Source organism: Sebastes umbrosus, chromosome 4 (assembly GCF_015220745.1).
Source record: "Sebastes umbrosus isolate fSebUmb1 chromosome 4, fSebUmb1.pri, whole genome shotgun sequence".
Classification (NCBI taxonomy): Eukaryota; Metazoa; Chordata; class Actinopteri; order Perciformes; family Sebastidae; genus Sebastes; species Sebastes umbrosus.
This window is the reverse complement of record NC_051272.1, coordinates 37,142,181-37,161,055: the sequence shown is the minus strand read 5'-3', so window position 1 is coordinate 37,161,055 and position 18,875 is coordinate 37,142,181. Positions and strand designations below refer to the sequence as shown.

General features: G+C 41.7%; 2 protein-coding genes across 4 annotated transcripts in view; one reads left to right on the top strand and one right to left on the bottom strand.

Moving 5' to 3' along the window:
* Positions 1 to 18,875, bottom strand: part of LOC119486724 — a 1,187,645-nt gene that overhangs the window by 1,026,583 nt on the left and 142,187 nt on the right. The gene's annotated exons all lie outside the window — the stretch shown is intronic.
* ckap5 (cytoskeleton associated protein 5) overlaps positions 449 to 18,875 on the top strand; it is a 54,938-nt gene continuing 36,511 nt past the window's right edge. For all 3 annotated transcript variants that reach the window (XM_037767628.1, XM_037767627.1, XM_037767626.1), the window contains exons 1-17: positions 449 to 603; positions 2,669 to 2,764; positions 6,223 to 6,416; positions 7,109 to 7,315; positions 9,492 to 9,663; positions 9,758 to 9,887; positions 10,010 to 10,110; positions 10,533 to 10,646; positions 10,817 to 10,921; positions 11,508 to 11,597; positions 14,038 to 14,202; positions 14,479 to 14,607; positions 14,737 to 14,898; positions 15,067 to 15,168; positions 16,790 to 16,900; positions 17,556 to 17,648; positions 18,650 to 18,835. In XM_037767628.1, the coding sequence (XP_037623556.1) occupies positions 2,708 to 2,764; positions 6,223 to 6,416; positions 7,109 to 7,315; positions 9,492 to 9,663; positions 9,758 to 9,887; positions 10,010 to 10,110; positions 10,533 to 10,646; positions 10,817 to 10,921; positions 11,508 to 11,597; positions 14,038 to 14,202; positions 14,479 to 14,607; positions 14,737 to 14,898; positions 15,067 to 15,168; positions 16,790 to 16,900; positions 17,556 to 17,648; positions 18,650 to 18,835 (2,118 nt within the window). In that variant the 5' untranslated portion in view covers positions 449 to 603; positions 2,669 to 2,707. The remainder of the gene's footprint in view (positions 604 to 2,668; positions 2,765 to 6,222; positions 6,417 to 7,108; positions 7,316 to 9,491; positions 9,664 to 9,757; positions 9,888 to 10,009; positions 10,111 to 10,532; positions 10,647 to 10,816; positions 10,922 to 11,507; positions 11,598 to 14,037; positions 14,203 to 14,478; positions 14,608 to 14,736; positions 14,899 to 15,066; positions 15,169 to 16,789; positions 16,901 to 17,555; positions 17,649 to 18,649; positions 18,836 to 18,875) is intronic.

Below are 18,875 nucleotides of genomic sequence, written 5' to 3'. Positions count from 1 at the left end.
CTTTGTCTAGTGGCGAGCCGCTAATGAATAAAATGTAAATGTGTAAACCGTGAATCCAACATGTTGTGGGGTGTACTGGTGTCTCCTAGCCGGTATCTTGTTCTTCATGCAGTGAGACTGTAATACAGAGTCTGGATTAAATACCAGAGGGATATAGTCCTTCAGGGTGGTGTCCCTGTCCCCGCCCCTCCTCTGTCTCTGTCTCCCCGCCCTTGGAGACATTTCAAAAACCTGCAACAAGTTGGACACAAGCAGCAGTGACGAACCGGAAGTTGGTGTTCCTTTGCGTTTAAAATAAGAGCGCAAAATGTCTCGGCTGCACATAAAATGCATAGGAAAATTAAACCGTGTTCCACAGTGTTGATTTAAATAAGACGTCTACTACTACACAATGTTTGTTAATTAATTTGTTGCTTTGTATTAAGACGAGGAACGTTGTAGCTTTCAGTTTTATTGAGAACCGGAAGTTGTGCTTTGTCTTCTGGTTCCGTACTGAACGGTTTGTATAAAGCTCCTCAGACTCGGCTCCTCCAGAGTGATCTCAGTATCAGCCCTGTCTACCTGGACCAGCAGCACCCTATTGTCTCCTAGAGACACTAACAGGTATGCCAGCGATATACTATTATTCTCTTATTATAGTCAGAACCAGTATTGTACTGTGAGCCAGCATGTTGGATGGTTGTTCTGCAGCTGTGGTTGATAACTGCGTCGTTAGGCCTGACTGACTGTGGAAGGTTAGCTAGCTCAGCTAGCTCCTAGCCTGGTTGCTAAGCAGCTAGCTAACAGCGATTCTCCACCGATAGCAAACAATGAGCTCTCTACATGAACATCTGCTGGACCTAATACGTTAACTGTGTACGACACATTCTAGCAGGCTACATGTTGGTTGCTTGTATTGTGTTGCTGTAGTGGCTCTAAGCAGACTGAGCGGGCTGACGTGCTAATGGAGCAACTGTCACAGTGGTTGCTAACGTGGCTAGTCAATGATGGCGCTCATCTGACTAGCTGGTAACCAGGACAGCTACATAACATGGTGACCACTCCTAGTCTGACTCTGAGCACACTGGAGACAACCATGGGGACAACCAGTGGACTGATTAGCTACACGATGTCACGGTTTGCTAACCTAGTTGATTAGAACTGGCTGCATTTGATGGTGCAGTCTCGTTTCTGAGTGCACGTCCTCCTCCAGCCAGTCTAGTATTCCAGTCAGGATTGTGGCGGTTTACAGCTACCTGTCTAACTGTTACCTCTCTCGTGCATGCGCTTATACCTGTCATACGTGTGCATGTGAAACACTGTGTATAACGTTACTTGGAGTTACAGCTGGGTGATGTTGATCTATCAGTCTGTGATCTGTAAGTTAGCAAGTTATGTCTGTGGTTTTGGTTATAATGTGTTTGTAAACTAACATAAATGTGTTCTGTTTATCAGTCTTAAAGGCTGTATTACAGTTCAGTGATGAACAACTGTGAACTCCTCTGTTGTATCGCAGTGGGATAAACATTGGGTGCTTTTGACTGCTTGGACATCATATCCACATTACTAATGAGTTGTCTTAGATTGTATAATGTTACACCCTAACCCATAGTTTAGATTGTGTATGTAAGCAACAATAGCTAGTTGCTTGAGCAAAATAGCATCACACTGTCAAGAACAAGATTTATTTTGACCAGAACTCTCAGGTGGGTGTTGGTGAGCTATGGTGGCTCACAATAAGAAGCATAGTTGAAATGTTTGCTGTTTGGTGGTACAGGTGCATGCTGTCTTTAATTGTGACTAGATAACTCTGTGTACAGTATGTGCACCTACGTTAATGAATAATCATGATCACATTACATTAGCAATATTTGAATGGAGTTAGGTAAGTTTGCATAGCTTATATGTAAGACTGGCTGCAAGTGGATCAGTATTTTGCAGAGATGTGTGTGATGTCTTTAGCCTTTTTACCAGAATGGGTTAGATCAATATGCAATATGAACCCATAGCCCCTCCCTGAATGTGCATTAGACAATCACATGCTTATGCTTTCAAGTGGAAGTGAGTGCAGGTCAGTAAGTGAGTGACATTGCAACTGAAACAATGTTATTGATAAAATCAGACAAAGTGTCTTTGGTGAAGCACTTTCAGGACTTGAGATTGAAGAGACTGTTACAGACAACTAAACTAGAACCATCTGTTATTTTCAAGAAATGTTGTCGGCCTCAAAAATCCATTATGGGTTGGGCTCTAGTAGAAATCCCCTCCCTTATGTTTGCTTGTTTCAACAAAATAGAAATTGCTCATATGTTCCGTTTTTTTCCTTTGAGTCACCTAAAATAGTTTGAAAACCACTGATCTACATTAAATACTGTAGATAGGTTAATATATCTTATATATTTGGTTACAGCAGCAGAATATGTTGAGTGGACAGCACTCCTAATTATTAGAGTGTAATTGCTCCTTTGCACTCCAAGTGTTGTTGAATGTCCCAAGCGGAGGTGTGAGTGACACGGCTGAAAAGCCAATTTTTCCTGATGAAATTTGGGTTTTTGTTTTAAAGGCAGTGCTCTGCTGACACCAAGATTTCTGGGAAAAAAATGTTAGGGTTCACTTTTTGCCCCAGCAGCAAACCACAGGTGAAATACAACAAATGTAATTTGATGTCAATAATGCTGTTCTTTTCCAGTTGAGTACCTTTGGGGAAGCCCACCCCCGAGTGGCCACCATGGGGGACGATAGCGAGTGGATGAAGCTTCCCATCGACCAGAAATGTGAACACAAGGTGACTGATTCACTGACTGATGTTTGTACTCAATGATTCTCTGCAGTTTACTTCAATCTCATTCACTCATTTTAAAAACATTCCCTTTAAAGCTAGGCATGGTAATCTTAAGAAACTAGCAAGAGTATGCTAGATTTAAAAAAAAAAAAGGATCCAACCTAAAAACCCAGCCTAGTGTTGCCAACTCTTTTCCAGTGAAAGTAGCTAGCAGCATTAGCTGTTAACTGTTTCTAAAAGTCCCTAAGGGTGCTTTCACATTAGGGACCTGGGCCCGGATCAGACTACACCTGTCCCCAAAGTTCAGTGTGATTGATTAGTGTGAACGTGTAGAGTCGTCCTATTTCCACATCAAACTCTGTGAAATAAAAGTTTATTTTGGCCGAACCAGAGTTGTTGATTGTTGGAAAGACTAACGACAACAGTATTGGTGAGTTTTATTTTGTTTCTGCCAAGTTTGAATGAAGTGTTTTACCATGCTTCACTGCTAGAACAGCTGATCTGAACAAAAACAAATACACGTGGATGATGACGCAAGTGTACTTGGATACGGAACAAGTTTACTAATGTGAAAGCTGAGCAGAGAGGGGGGAGGGGGCAATCGTACCCGGGCACGGTAAGGATCAATCGTACCTAATGTGAAAACGCCCTAAATCTAGAGAGAAAGTCTCCAAGTCATCAACACTGATAGTCCGTCCCTTCAGGCCTCCCTCCAAAGCCACTCCCCCCAAATTATAAAATAATATAATGACATGGCTATTGTTAGTACTCACCGTTGTCAAACTAGCAGATTGTGGAAGACTCTGCTCACATGCAGAGTGCACGCACACAGGCAGGCAGGCAGACGGGGAAGTAGGAAGGTAGAGTAGCAGGTTTATTACAGACCTGTGACAGCCACAGATAGTGGATATTTTTTCCTTCTTTTTTTTGTCAGAGTATTTGATTTATTGATTGCTGTCGCAGTGTTTCCCACAGGATTTTGTAAGACTGTGGTGGGTGGACCTCAGAGCCTCTAGTGGCGGGGTCATGCTCATTTTACATTTTAAATGCATCAATCTGGTCCACTTTGAGAACAAATTGAAGAGGCTATATCTATGAAGAACGTTGTGCTCTAGCAGTGGTGGAATGTAACTAAGTACATTTACTCAAGTACTGTACTTAAGTACAATTTTGAGGTATTTGTACTTTAGTATTTCCATTTTATGTAACTTTATACTTCTACTCCACTACATCTCAGAGGGAAATATTGTACTTTAAACTTTTTCACTACATTTATTTGACAAAATGAGTTGCTAGCTACTTTGCAGATTCAGATTCTTAATACAAAATTGAAATCAACTAATAAACTATGACATATTATTAAGTAATATCTAATTATTTATATGTATATATGAGGTAGTTAATAAGATCTCCACCTCTACCAGCTGCAACATTAAAGTGAAGAACACATTAATGTATCAATAATTATAAATAATGCCAGTTTTTCCTCGCCTGGAGCTTGAATGTTATGAGAATTTCAACAAATATAACAAATGTTTTTCAAGAAGATTGCCAACTCTATCTTTAAGTCAAATAATGACGAGAGATGTTTGTCATATCTCACCCGTCCCATATACTTTCCCCTCCAATGATGAACACCAGTGGCGTGTTATGGACCAGCCAATGGTTCTTACTCATCAGCTGGTATTCACTGTAGATCATCTTTATTCAAACCAGTCCTTTATTGTACATTATAATTAGGGCGGTCAATCAATTAAAATATTTAATCACGATTGTCCATGATTAATCGCACATTTTGCATCTGTTCAAAATGTACCTTAAAGGGAGATTTGAAGTATTTTATACTCTTACAGATAATTTAATACATAGGAGTGGACAAATATGTTGCTTTATGCAAATGTATGTATATAGTTATTATTGTAAATTAATTAACAACTCAACACAATGACAGATATTGTCCAGAAACCCTCACAGGTACTGCATTTAGCATAAACAAATATGCTGAAATCATAACATGGCAAACTGCAGCCCAACAGGCAACAACAGCTGTCAGTGTGTCAGTGTGCTGACTTGACTATGACTTGCCCCAAATTGCATGTGATTATCATAAAGTGGGCATGTCTGTGAAGGGGAGACTTGTGGGTACCCATAGAACCCATTTTCACCCCTTTGAAGGACCACACACTATTTAGTAACAAAGCAGATTGAAGAAGTAGCCATACACATTGGTCTCTTTGAAATTCTCCTTATTACTTTTTAACTCATGTATAGAAATCTGCTAGTTTTGCCCTGCAAAACATTAAAGGAGTTGCCATAGCAATGTGCACTCCCAAACCTGTTTGTATGTGAAGCCTACCTAACCCACAGTTCAACAAAACTGCTTTAGAACATATTGTATTTCAATTTCATGCAAAATTGCAATGCAATGCAAATTCTATGAAAAAAGAGCTCTGATATCGGAATAACATTGGTATCGGCAGATATCCAAATTCAGGAATCGGAATCGGATCGGAACTGAAAAAAAGTGGATCGGTGCATCTCTACCCTCGACTTATAAACGTGAATTTTTCTGTTGTAGACAAAATGTATTAGTAATAGAAAAAATAATCAGCGGACTAATTGTTAGTTGCACTAGCTGTAATTTAAACTGCTTTATACAGGTGTTGATTCCACAGTATGATCGTTTTGGAGGCTGTAGTTTGTGCTGCTGTTGAGGTGTTTCTAACATTGAGTCCAACCCATTCATGTCAGAGGTTAAACGAAATATCAGAAACACCTCAGTATAATGGGATAAAACAGATTGATGTGTACAAAATGCGCCAAATGTACATCAATCCAGTGCTAGAGTAATCTCCCAAATGCACTGTTTCGTCTTTTTTTGTGCAATATTTGCTGAAAACTACAATGGCCAGCTGTTTTAGAAAATGACTCAGCCATATTAAAAAATGAACCTATAAACATTTGTGGGCCGTTTTTAAAAATGTACATCTTCAGTGGGAACCAACGGGCTTGGAGCTGAGTGCCACAGACATTGAAGGAAAGTCGGAAAGCACTGAAAGACAGTGTAACAGATTAGCCGTTTTAACATTTGATAAAACTTCCTCAATTGTGGAAAAAAGTTTTTACGCTCGCTTGAGGTGGTTTTTGCCATTGTTGAAAAAGAGTTGATTCGCACAATTTGCGAATGTTTGTCTTTGTTTACCAGCTGACATGAAAGAAGAAGAATGAAGACATTTGCCCAATTGAAACAAATTCAATCAAATGAGATGGCCCAGGCGACTTGTTTTGTTTCTGGTTCTATAACAGCCTTCCTTTAACGCCAACTTCTGACCAAACTAAACTGTAACTGAGTTTATTTGCTCCAAACCAGCTGATGGAAACATGCCTAATTCGTGTTTCTTTTTTTGCGACATTTCAAAAGTTTGCTTAAAATTTTCTCTGTGACTCTTGTTCTTCTTCAGGTGTGGAAAGCCCGTCTGAATGGTTACGAAGAAGCTCTGAAGTTGTTCCAGAGGATAGAAGATGAGAAGAGTCCAGAGTGGGGGAAGTACATGGGACTGATAAGGAAGTTTGTCACTGACTCTAATGCTGTGGCTCAGCTTAAAGGCCTGGAGGCTGCCCTGGCCTTCGTTGAGAATGCCCATGTAGCTGGCAAGTAAGTGATATTGCAACAAGAATTTCATCTGGGGGCTGCGTTGGTGGGGTGTGTTGTTTTAAGTACTGGTGATTCTAGAGGTGGGCGATATGGCAAAAATATCATATCACGATTTTTGTCAGGCAGGATCACGATCCACGATCTTCTCACGTTTTTTTTTCGAACCGGTTTTAAAAACAATTTTGCAAGTTATTTAAAGCTATGATACCTAGCCAGGCTAAATTAGCTTAGAAACATTCAGAGCTGCAGCTCTGGCAGAGTAACAAACTCAAAATCGATAAATAATGAATAGAAATTACAATTAAAACTATAGGCTATAACTCTCAGATTAATTCTCGTGCTTAAATTCTGATCTCTCTGTGTGACATTTGAAAATGAGAGACGATCGTGATCTTGCAAAGTGATTGGCCATGCCTTCACCAATCTGCTTTTCTGAGCAGCAACGATGGTGTTTTTTCACTGACGTGTCTTAGGACAATCATTCTTGTACACTCAATCATTTCATGTTTTATAAGTAACTCAACCAATCAACTTGGCTCAAAATGTACCTAGAATCAGAAAATCCATCACAGTCAACATTACGTCTGCTTTTGTGCTGTAAAAGTTAGCTGCACGTGCATCCTTGTTCATAAGATTGTGTCCATAAGTGTGTTCTGACGGGCTGTGTTTGTATCGACGCCCTTTGTCTACAGGACGGCAGGTGAGGTGGTGTCGGGCGTGGTGACCAAAGTGTTCAACCAGCCAAAGGCCCGGGCTAAAGAGCTAGGCGCAGACATCTGTCTAATGTACATGGAGATAGAGAAGGCTGAGGTGGTTCAAGATGAGTTGCTCAAAGGACTGGACAACAAGAACCCCAAGATAGTGGTGGCCTGCATCGACACACTCAGGAAGGCTCTCAGGTCAGTGCTACTTCCCCGGGTTAGAATAACCACACTTAGTAGTTAATGTAAACGCATTAGGGACCAGCTGAAAGTAATGGACATATTTTGAAAATGATGCTATATAGAGCACATATCTCTCTTTATTCAACAGCCCCACTCACTTTCTTTGTCATTTATGAATGCACCATTGTTTTGCACATACGGTATTTTAACTCTGATATTCTTGCAATGTAATGCAAATATATCAAACCAGTTGGCCAACTAGCTAGACAATAACAAGGCTCAAACAATACTCTAGCTAGATGCTACATCAATGGCTTTTGGCAAAAGACAGTAAATGATAGACTTGTCAAGGGTGGCCATTATCCTAGTTACTCTTTGCTCTTTTTATAGAACCTTTTGTAGCATTTCAAAGACAAAGCAATAGCATATCAGGCATTGAAACAGTCACTCCATCACAAGATGAATTTACTTACAGATGACGGTTTATAATACATAGAGGGGAACTACAGCCATTTTCAAAATTCATACTCGTTATTCCTATGGTCTAAGACTGTCCAAAAAGTATTAATAAACATGAACAACTCTCTCCCAAATCCAAAAACTAGAGTGCTAAAACTCAAACTTGTGATGTCATAGGTATAAAGTGTGGAACTGCTCCATAGATGATGAATAGAGAGAGATGTTCCTGATGACACTGAGAGCACCCAGGGTCATGTTCTGAGTATATGGGAACATGTTTTGTTTCACAACTGACAACACTACGATAGAAAAAAGCTCATTTGGGTATAAAAAAAGGAAACCAACATTCCGTGGGTCTATTCATTGTCTATGGAGCAGCTCCTCACTTTATACCCTATGACATCACAAGTCTGTGACTTACTTCTCTGGTTTCTGGCTTTGAGAGAGAGTAGCCACAGGGCTAAAAACAAACCTAGTAAGCTAGCAGCACTCCAGACCGTCCACATCCAACCAACTTAGGCTTAGGATCTAAAAGTGTAGAGTAGAATTGAAACTCATGAAAGGCAAAAGGAGAGAGCCGACTCAGCTTTCAGGCTGAGAGACGTACGGTCTGTCAGCGCGGCGTGAAAGAAAGCCTGTATGACGAGTCCATCAGGAGTTCTGCTGAAGGCTCGATGATACGTAGGGATGCACCTATACCACTTTTTTCAGACAGAGTACAAGTACTTATATTTGGGTACTCGCCGATACCGAGTACCGATACGAGTACTTCTCTGTGCCAAAAGACCCTCGTTAACAGCCAGCTGGAGGGTGTGACTGACACACGGCAGGCTGGGGAGTTCAGCATACGAGGTGGTGCGCCGCGACCGGCTCTAGGTCGGCTTGGAAAGGCTCGGGGCGAAGGTGGTTCGCGGCCGCAGCTTTACAGCGCTCCCCGCCCGGACCTCGCCGCCAGTGGACAAAGGGCTCGCTGCGCCCTCTCTCCCCGCCGGGGACGGCCTCCTGCTACCGGCGCAACTAGACTCCTTGGTCCGTGTTTCAAGACGGGTCGGGTGGGTTACCGACATCGCCGCAGACCCCTGGCGCCTTTTACGTGGGCCGAGCCCCGATCTGCCGGCATGACGCGGTTGGGGCGCACTGAGGACAGTCCGCCCTGGTCGACAGTCGCACCGGGAGCAGAGGGCCCCGTCCTTCCCCCGCGGGGAGAGAGGGCGCAGCGAGCCCTTTGTCCACAGTGCGGCGAGGTCCGGGCGGGGAGCGCTCTAAAGCTGCGGTACTCGGTATCGGCGAGTACCCAGATGTAAGAACTTGTACTTGAACTCGGTCTGAAAAAAAGAGATATCGGTGCATCCTTAATTCAAATGTCAACGTTATGAATGAAGCTTCGAATGTTCTGATAAGATATTTTTTCAATGGTACAGTTCTGTTCTGGTGTAACCAAATTTTACAAAATATATTTTTCAGCCGTAGGATTTTCTTTTCTCATTTCTTTGATGCAATTGAACAATATAAATATATGTGTGTATTGTTTATGTCTCCTTGGATAGAGTAGTGCAGTGCTCCTGTAATAAAGCACTGATTTTGACCCCCTCCCTCACAGGAACTGTTTAATATCTATTTGATTATTGGTGGTCAAAAGAGTTGTACTGATCATTTAGTATAGCAGTCTTCTATATTCTGTCTATGACACTAACCATTTGTCACCTCTCGGTCTGTCATCATCTTCCCCTAGTGAGTATGGATCTAAGATAGTGACGTTGAAGCCAATAGTGAAGGTTTTATCCAAGCAGTTTGAGTCCAGAGAGAAAGCGGTGAGAGACGAAGTCAAGCTGCTTGCTGTAGAGATCTACAAATGGATCAGAGATGCTCTGAGACCACCGCTGCAAAGTATTAACTCTGTACAGGTGGGACACATTCATCATTGCACATACTCACCCACCTTTTAATGTTAAGCTTTGAGAATCAAGTTAAACTAAACAATGTTCTCTGTCCCTGCAGCTGAAGGAGCTGGAGGAGGAGTGGGTGAAGCTACCTTCATCCCCTCCCAAGCAGACCAGGTTCTTGCGCTCACAGCAGGACCTGAAGGCAAAGTTTGAACAGCACCAAGCTCAAGGAGAACAGTCCGATGGTAGGTTTAACTAGGTAGCAAACTGCTAACAGGTTTATACATGCACACTTCTGCTTTGTTTCTTTTCTTTGATGTTGTGGAGTCATGATCTGGTGCCATCTCTTTTTCTGTTTCTCTTTCAGGAGAGGATGAGGTGGAAACGGTGGCCGCAGTGGATCCTTATGAACTGCTGGAAGCCGTGGAGATTCTGTCCAAGTTGCCCAAAGACTTCTATGACAAAATAGTAAGTTTGTCTAACTACGTAGACTACTCGAAAAGCCCTTCAGAACACGAAGTCTGTGTGTGTTAACCGTAGAGGTGTAGAAATTTCTCGATTTTAAGACGTACCGCAATGTGGATGTGAACGAGGGACATTATTGGGAGTTTGGTTTCAGTGCAGCTTAGTGTGAGTCTTCACTGCGTTTTGCTGTCATTTACTGTCTATGGATAAGTGGTCATACAACCCCACTTCAAACATCCAAACTATCCCTTTAAGGTATCCAAAGACAACATTCAGAGTGACTTAGTTAATTCAGATTCTACTACTTAAACAGTGTTAGATGTAAAATGATAAGTGTGCAGTATAAACGTTTTGTAATTAAGCTTTTCTATCTGATGGAACACAAAATGTTGCAACATGTGTCTTTGCTCTGTCTGTTTCTGCAGGAAGCTAAAAAGTGGCAGGAGAGGAGAGAAGCTCTGGAGGCTGTAGAGGCTCTGACAAAGAACCCCAAACTAGAGAACGGAGACTTTGGAGACCTTGTCAGAGCTCTGAAGAAGGTAAAGACTTTTCACGCCGTCAGTTAGGCGGTCTTATCTTGAATTAGGCTTAGGAGAAATAACTAGGGACATGTAAGATAAATCATCAAAATGTCTCATCATAAATAAAGTTTGGTTTAACAAGACTTAGGTTGACTCTACATTGCACGTTCACTGGGTTTATGTTTCAGGTTGTGGGGAAAGATGCCAATGTGATGCTGGTGACGGTGGCAGCCAAATGTCTGGCTGCCCTAGCCTCTGGTCTTAGGAAGAAGTTTGGAACGTATGCAGGACAAGTAAGTTAAAGGAATCTCCATATTACGACAAGAAGTTTGTCAAGAAGTCAAGGGAAAAGTTTGTATCGGCACCTAAAAGAGTGGGTTTGTTTTCATTTCAGTGAAGCCACTGGGTCTTAGCACAAAGTACTAGTATTCATTTGACAGAAAATGTTTGAGCGTGGAGGTTCATTCTTGACCACAGGAACACACATACTATGATTAAAAGTCTTTTGTATATTTGTGTCCTGACATTTGAAAGGCATTAAATCTGAATGTATTATTTTTCTTTTAATGTAGTGGGCAATAAAATCCAAAGACTAGTTATGCCTTACATCGTCAAACACACCGTGGGCAGGCAGACTGTTGGTGCTGCATTCATGAAGGTGGGAATAAATGGGTGTAGTCATTGAAAATGAGATAATACCACATTCAGGATATGAAAACTACTTGGGGGAATTTAAAATTTGCTATTCATAATATTTTCCTGAATTTAGTCAGTTACCAACCCGAATTGAACCGTGGTCACGTGAAACAGCACTTGAATGATTATTCCATGTTTCAAAATGATTGATAACTGCTAAATTAGAGCTCTGTGTGTATTTAGGTGGTTCCAACGATTCTGGAGAAGTTCAAGGAGAAGAAGCCTCAGGTTGTCCAGGCCCTGCAGGAGGCTATTGACGCCATCTTCCTCACTGTAAGTATAGTCAGTGATGGTGCTCCTCAATCTCTTTCCACCACTGTGTGGCTTCTTTTGGATGTGCACTTCTGTTAAACAGGCCTGAACATGTACATTCAGCTGGAAATCTGCATATCTGTGCTTTCACTTCAAATCTGTCCATGATTTAGAGAGTCCAGTTCTTTTGAGTTTGGTTGTTCTTCTAACTGGTATTGAACATACATTCTCCTAGTTTTAGTTTGACCTATGATCTGCATTTGTTATGACCTCACATTGATCATATTACTTTCAGACAATCTAGTCTGATGAAGAAAAACTTCAGATTGGCAAAAAGACATTGACAATCTATATTGTACAGCTTAATATATTTGAGTCTGATATATCACTTGGCCCCTAAAACTGTCATTTTTGGAAGTTAGTTTGTAGCTTGTAATATCACAGTGTCTTCTGGTTATTTGATTGCTTTTTAGACAGTGCCACAGATGTTTCCTAGCAACCCATTTAGACATTACGAAATCTTCACTAGCAAAGACATTCTTTAAGTTTTAATGGTGCGACCCTATTATGTAAATTGAAACTTGTTGGTAATTACTTTAGGACTTTAAACAAAAGATGGGTGCCATTAGTCGACTAGTCGATTAAACGTTGCTATCCTCGGCTCTCCGTTTCCTGATTTGAACTCATCAGCCGCTCCTGACTCACTTCCACCCCGCCTGCCACCACTGGGTTCAGCAGTCTGTCTGGTTCTCTCCTGATCAACTGGATTGGCCAGCTGCTGTATCAAATGTCTTTTTCTTTTTTTTTACAGTCAAAGCTTTTATTGAGGTTTTTGAATGAGACTTTGAATGTCTGTTGTAATATTTTATGATTTTAACAACCAAAAAAAAGGGAGAAATTGTTATATAAATGTAATTTATGGTGCTGTATCGCTAGACTGCCCCGTTAATACAGGTGTGTGTGTGCGGGAGAGTGAACAGTTTTGACCACAGTGAAAAAGTTGTTTTTGAAAGGCCAAACGCCAACAAATTTGGATTGAATCAGAATAGTTTGTTAAATAAAAACTAGGGCTGTCAAAGTTAACGCATTAACGCAAATTAGTTTTAATGACACTAATTTCTTGTAGCGGGCTCAGTTTTAAAGATAGAAAGAAGGAAAAACTGTCTGCCCATTTTCAAAGGAGTCCCTTGACCTCTGACCTCCAGATCAGTGAATGTAAATGGGTTCTATGGGTACCCACGAGTCTCCCCTTTACAGACATGCCCACTTTATGATAATCACATGCAGTTTGGGGGCAAGTCACAGTCAAGTCAGCACACTGACACACTGACAGCAGTAAACACACGGCTAATACAGCAGACGTTGTGACGTAATATTACAGGAATGTCAATAGTAATATACTGCGTATTCATGAAAAAAAAATGTTAACATCAAAATATAAGGTTATTGTACCGGTGGTCCCCGGGGACCTTCGCGCTGCCGGCACCGCTGCCGTTGCCAGGCAACAGCGGGGTGCAGAGCTTCAGAGAGCCGGAGTGGGGAGAGAGAGCGGTGCGGAACAAAAACACTGACAATATGATAATATTGCACTTCCTGTGCCCAGTCTGATGGTCTGTAGATTCTGTAGCCTATAGATAAGATATATTTAAAAGTTGTTTTTTTGAACATTACAGCATGTAAACATGTTCTAGTAGAAAATGAGCACGATATGGGACCTTTAATACCAGGTCTGAACAGGGCCATTGACTATAATGACTCAAGTTCTCCCACTCTGAGTCACTCACTTTCTCCTGTTATGACAATCACACTGAAGGTCACTATAAGCTGCACTAAACAGCTGTCAATGCTGTTAAGTTATCTTTCTCCAGGAGAGCTGAAGCATTAATCCATTTATTGGATCAAACAAAAAACATCTGCAACTTTTTAGTTTCTTCAAAACACACTCTTCTGTTGGCTTGGCATGACTCTACAGGGTTACTGTAAACCTCTTGTATCGATGCTGCTGTTTATTTCTAAGAACTCTACTGACTCTCCAAACCAGCTGCTAATGCATTTCAGGAGACACCCTCATCTTAGTTGGATAGCTTGGTGTTTGCTATTTCTATGCCTCGGCCCCGGCGACAGCCGTGGCTGGAGGCATTATGTTTATCCGTCCGTACGTATGTCCCATTCTCGTGAACGTGATATCTCAGGAGTCCAAATGGACTCAAGGATGAACTGATTTAGATTTTGGTGGTCAAAGGTCAACGTGACCTTAAAACATCTTTTTGGCAATAAGTCAAGAATTAATGTGCTAATCATGACAATTTCACACAAATATCTAACAGGATCAAATGATGAAGTGATGCCCTGTTGGACAGACGTGACGTAAACTGCTGGCGGAGGCATACAACTTGAGGCAGCAATTCTAGTTTCTGTAGTTTTCTATAATGTCATATTTAATATGTCCTCTTTTTTCCAGACCACTCTTCAGAACCTGTCGGAGGACATCCTGGCTGTGATGGACAACAAGAACCCCTCCATTAAGCAGCAGGCCAGTCTGTTTCTGGCCCGCTCCTTCAGACACTGCACACAGGCCACACTGCCCAAGAGCGTCCTCAAACCCCTCTGTGCTGCTCTCACCAAGGTACACATACTCCCTTTTGCTCATGTTGTACACGATGATAAATAGATGTGTTGTTTCTGCATAGTATACTGTCTCAATATCAGACTGCAATGAAAATATAGTTAAGATGTTAAAAAGGTAGGAAAGTACTGCTGCCAGGGAGTAGTAAGTAAAGTACTAATACTATCATTGATATGAATAACATGTACCTGCAGACACAGCATACAGTACTGGGCTCCCATTTCAAATGTCCTCTTTTACAAGCATACCTGTACCTTTTCTCTTCAACCATCACAGCAAGTGAATGACTCTGCTCTAGAGGTGCGTGATGCTGCCTTTGAAGCTTTGGGGACGGCTATGAAAGTGGTGGGAGAGAAAGCTGTGAACCCTTTCCTGTCTGATTTGGATAAACTCAAACTGGATAAGGTAAGATAACACTAACCCTAGGTAGAAGAAGGATGAAGGAAGAAGAGGAAACCCTCATCAGCTACGATGAAGTCAAACCAGGAGGAGGCTCGCTGCTAACCACTGTCCTTTTGCTCTGCATGGTAACAGATAAAGGAGTCTGCTGATAAAGTGGAGCTCCCTGGAGGGAAGAAGGGTGCAGGAGGAGGAGGAGGGGATAAGAAACCAGCAGCTAAAGCTCCTCCCCCTGCTGAAGCTCCACCCAAATCTTCTGGCCCACCCAGGAAGCCCCAAACTGCTGCTGGCAGCAAGGTATGCTCAGAGCATTGCACATAGGGAAAACTCAAATGAATCAAACACATAAGTTGTCCCCTGGTTCAACCTCCATGTTGCGTGGTTATGGACAGTATGACCTGAAGGAACTTAGTGGCACAAAGTGTCTACAGTTGTACTTGAATAATTAGTTTCTCTTTTGTGCAGTCGTCAGCAGGCCCATCTAAGAAAGGCAAACCAGCCTCTGCAGCTGGTGGAAAAACCAAGAAGACCGCCGACTGTAAAGAATTCACAGAGACTGAACTCTCGGTAAGTCGGAGTGCATACATTTCTCTTCCCGTTGAAGCTTTTGTGTCAGGGTCAGAGTCTCTGCAGATCCTTCAGTCTTAAAACGTCTTATGTTTAGTTTTTGATATTCAAGGTCTAAAAAATGTCTTTAAAATGTCTGGAATTGTAGGAAGGGAGGCATTCAATTTGGGTCTGGGTCTGCGAGGTCTGTATTGTTCGGTGTCCCCGTCAGCCTCTGCCTTGCTCCCACGGTTGCCCTGTCCCTGGTGCTTTCGGACAGGGTTTCCTCGAGGCGAGCTTTGCGGCTGTTGTCGCTTGGGCCTCTCGTTCCAGGGAGGGTGGGTGGTCACCGTTTTTTCTAGGCACTACATGGCAACCAATACGAGCGCCACTGCATGGAAGTCGTTCATGCAGGTTCTATGTACGATACAATACGTATTATTTTCCGTGGTTCCGATACGATTCAAGGATGATATTTGGCTCATCTAGAGCGATACGATACAATTCAATGACTTGAAATCGATACGGTAACCTTTTTTGACAAATATTCAATCAGTGTGACTGAAATACATGTCTGATACTGGATAGAGCAGGTCATTAGTCCTCAAAGTTTTTCTTGTAAGGGAATCAGGGAAAAATGAATTATGGATATAAACAAGTAAACACAACGATTAATGTCAAACACATACACCTTTTATTAGAAAATATTAAAAAGTGTAAAATCAGGACTGCTGCTTCAGTTCTCAAGATACAAGGCAGTGCAATATTTAACAAGAAATAAACCAACTTCAATTCAAGTTAAATGAACAGTGGTTTAACCTGCTGCTGCATTTTCACAGCAATAGGTAGAGAAATAATATTTAACAAAAACTAAAATGCAGCCAACTTCTCTTCAGGTGGAATGAACAGTGGTTTAACCTGCTGCTTCTGTTCTCATTTTCAATAGAAACGGCAGAGCAATAATATTGACGTCTCAGTAGGTGCGTGGAAAGATTGGTCGTGTTGCCGTAGTATTTTATCTGGCCTTTGCATATTCTGCAAACAGCGGGCGATTTATCAAGGACAAATGTTTTACACGCTGGACCTCAAACGCCGCATGAAAAGCTGTCGCTCGTCTGGCTCTTCCCCGCCATCAGCCACCCTTCGTTTTGTTGCTTTCTGAGATTGCCGCAGCTGTCGCGTGTCGATGACGTCATACGCAGGGAGAGTGAACCGGAGTAACGTTTAACATTTCTTTACTATTACAAGTGCTACAAAATATTTTAATAATAATAGTTTGTTGTGCTTAAATACAAGGTGCAAACCGATTTAAAATCCATTTGTCCTGTGAAGGACAACTTGCCGAGTACCTATTGATGTAGTTGGATCGTAGGAATATAAATCAATGTAGCAGATGAATCGTTACACCCCTCGCGATCACAGAAGAAAACAGTTGAAACACACATAAGATTACATTAATCCTAGCGTGAGCTTTTCCCTCTACACCTGTGCTTTTCCTGTTTTTGACAAGTCAAGATGTCTGCTGTGAAAAGGGTCTATGATGAGCACTGACTTTGGCTCTCAAAGGGATTAAGCATAATCAGTACATTGCTGTTGGAATTTCTGATTACTTAAAAATGGTGCGTGTGTGTTGTCATGACAGCCTGAGGCGTGCGAGGAGCGGGCAGCAAAGGTACTTCCTGCCTCCTGTATACAGCAGATGGACTCGGCCAACTGGAAGGAGAGACTGGCTAGTATGGAGGAGTTCCAGAGGGTAACGTCTTTTCTTCCTTGATCACTGTGTTCGTTCATGACCAGTTATTTCATTATCTGTTTATCTGTTTGTATAAACATGATGGTGCCTGTCATGCTCCAGCTATCGCCTCACAGGACACCAGTCGATATGCTAGGTTCTAGAGCTGCAACGAGTAATCGATTGATTGAGTAGTCAATTGACAGAAAAATTAAAAAATAAATACAATTTTGGTAATTGATCGTTTATTTTTCAAGCAAAAATGCCAAATGTTTTGAGAGTGTGATGCTTTTCTTGCTTTGTCATATGAAATTAAACTGAATATCAATTAATTAATCAATTAATTGCATCACCGTAGGCTGTCAGATATTGTAATGGGCATTTCTCACAGTCTTTGGGAATTTAATAGACAAAATGATTAATCCAGAAAATAATAAGCATCTTAATTTGATAATGAAAATAAGCCCTGCAGGATACTAAAGTAAATACTGAAAGTTCTTCATGTCATGAAAGCATCAATTGTTGAAGAAACACATATTACTATGATGTTTTCAGTGTGAAATGCTAAAAACTCTACATTGCATATTGAAGTGTGTTGGAAAAAGGCCGACGTGGTACTACCTGCTATATCATGATATGCAGGAATATTAATCTCTGGATTACTTTATGCTTCTAGGCTGTTGAGACGATGGATAAGACGGAGATGCCCAGCCAGGCCTTAGTCAGGATGTTGGCCAGGAAACCAGGCTGGAAGGAGACCAACTTCCAGGTAACCGTCTCTGTTCCAGCAGCTCAAACTGGAGCTGATTGAAAGTCAGAGTCCTGAACCCATGTGGTAGCTGCTGCCTGGACTTGAAATGTAACATTGCAAACATTGCAAACATTGCCTCCCGGAGAATACCTGTCATTTTGGCAGGGGTTGACTTTCACTCTTAATTGTGAGGAAGCATGTTTTTAGAGAAAAGAGATCCTTTCCTCTGAATCGTCATCTGAAGCAACATCGGTTTCTATTTAAGACAGCACAGCGGATCAGCAAATACAAACTGAAAACCATAAGAAGTTGTGGCAGCCCAAAGTGAAGCAGGGTTAAGTTTATTTTTTATCCCCTTACAATACCATGTGTGACAAACATCTGCACTAGGGCTGTCAAAGTTGACGCTATAACGCGTTAAAGAAATTAGTGCTGTTAAAACAAATTTGCATTAACGCATTTTAGAAGAAGAAAACCTGATGAATCCATCGGTACCAACCACATCATACTCGCTTGTCGTGAAGGAGGTTAAATAACGCTCCAAACTTATGCTAAATTTTGGCGAGGAAAATCTGTCATGGCCATTTTCAAAGGGGTCCCTTGACCTCTGACCTCAAGGTATGTAAATGAGTTCTATGGGTACCCACGAGTCTCCCCTTTACAGACATGCCCTCATAGTCATAGTCAAGTCAACACAGCTGATGTCATTTATATATATATATATATATATATATATATATATATATAAATATAAATATAAATCTGCTGCTATTAGAATGTTTTTATTGAAGTGGGGATCTATTCAGTAGACAACGTGGTACTGTAACCCTCCTCCCTGATGGCAGGAGCTGATCATCAATGTGCAGCACATGGGATGGGTTGGTTATTATCTTGTTGGCTTGCTTAAGAACAGCCTGCTTGTAGGCAGACTACACAGACGCCTATCATCTACCTTTTAGCGAGGAATGGTCAGTTAGGGATCGGGATGTACCCGTTCTAACGTTGTCTCTCCTTTGTAGGTGATGCAGATGAAGCTGCACGTCGTGGCTCTCATAGCTCAGAGAGGACAGTTTTCAAAGACGTCAGCCACCGTGGTTTTGGACGGCTTGGTGGATAAGGTCGGAGACGTCAAATGTGGAGGAAACGCCAAAGCGGGATTGACTGCTATCGGAGAGGCTTGCTCACTGCCGTGGACTGCAGAACAGGTTTGTAGTTTGAAAACATCGTCGTTTTGCTTAGGTTGCA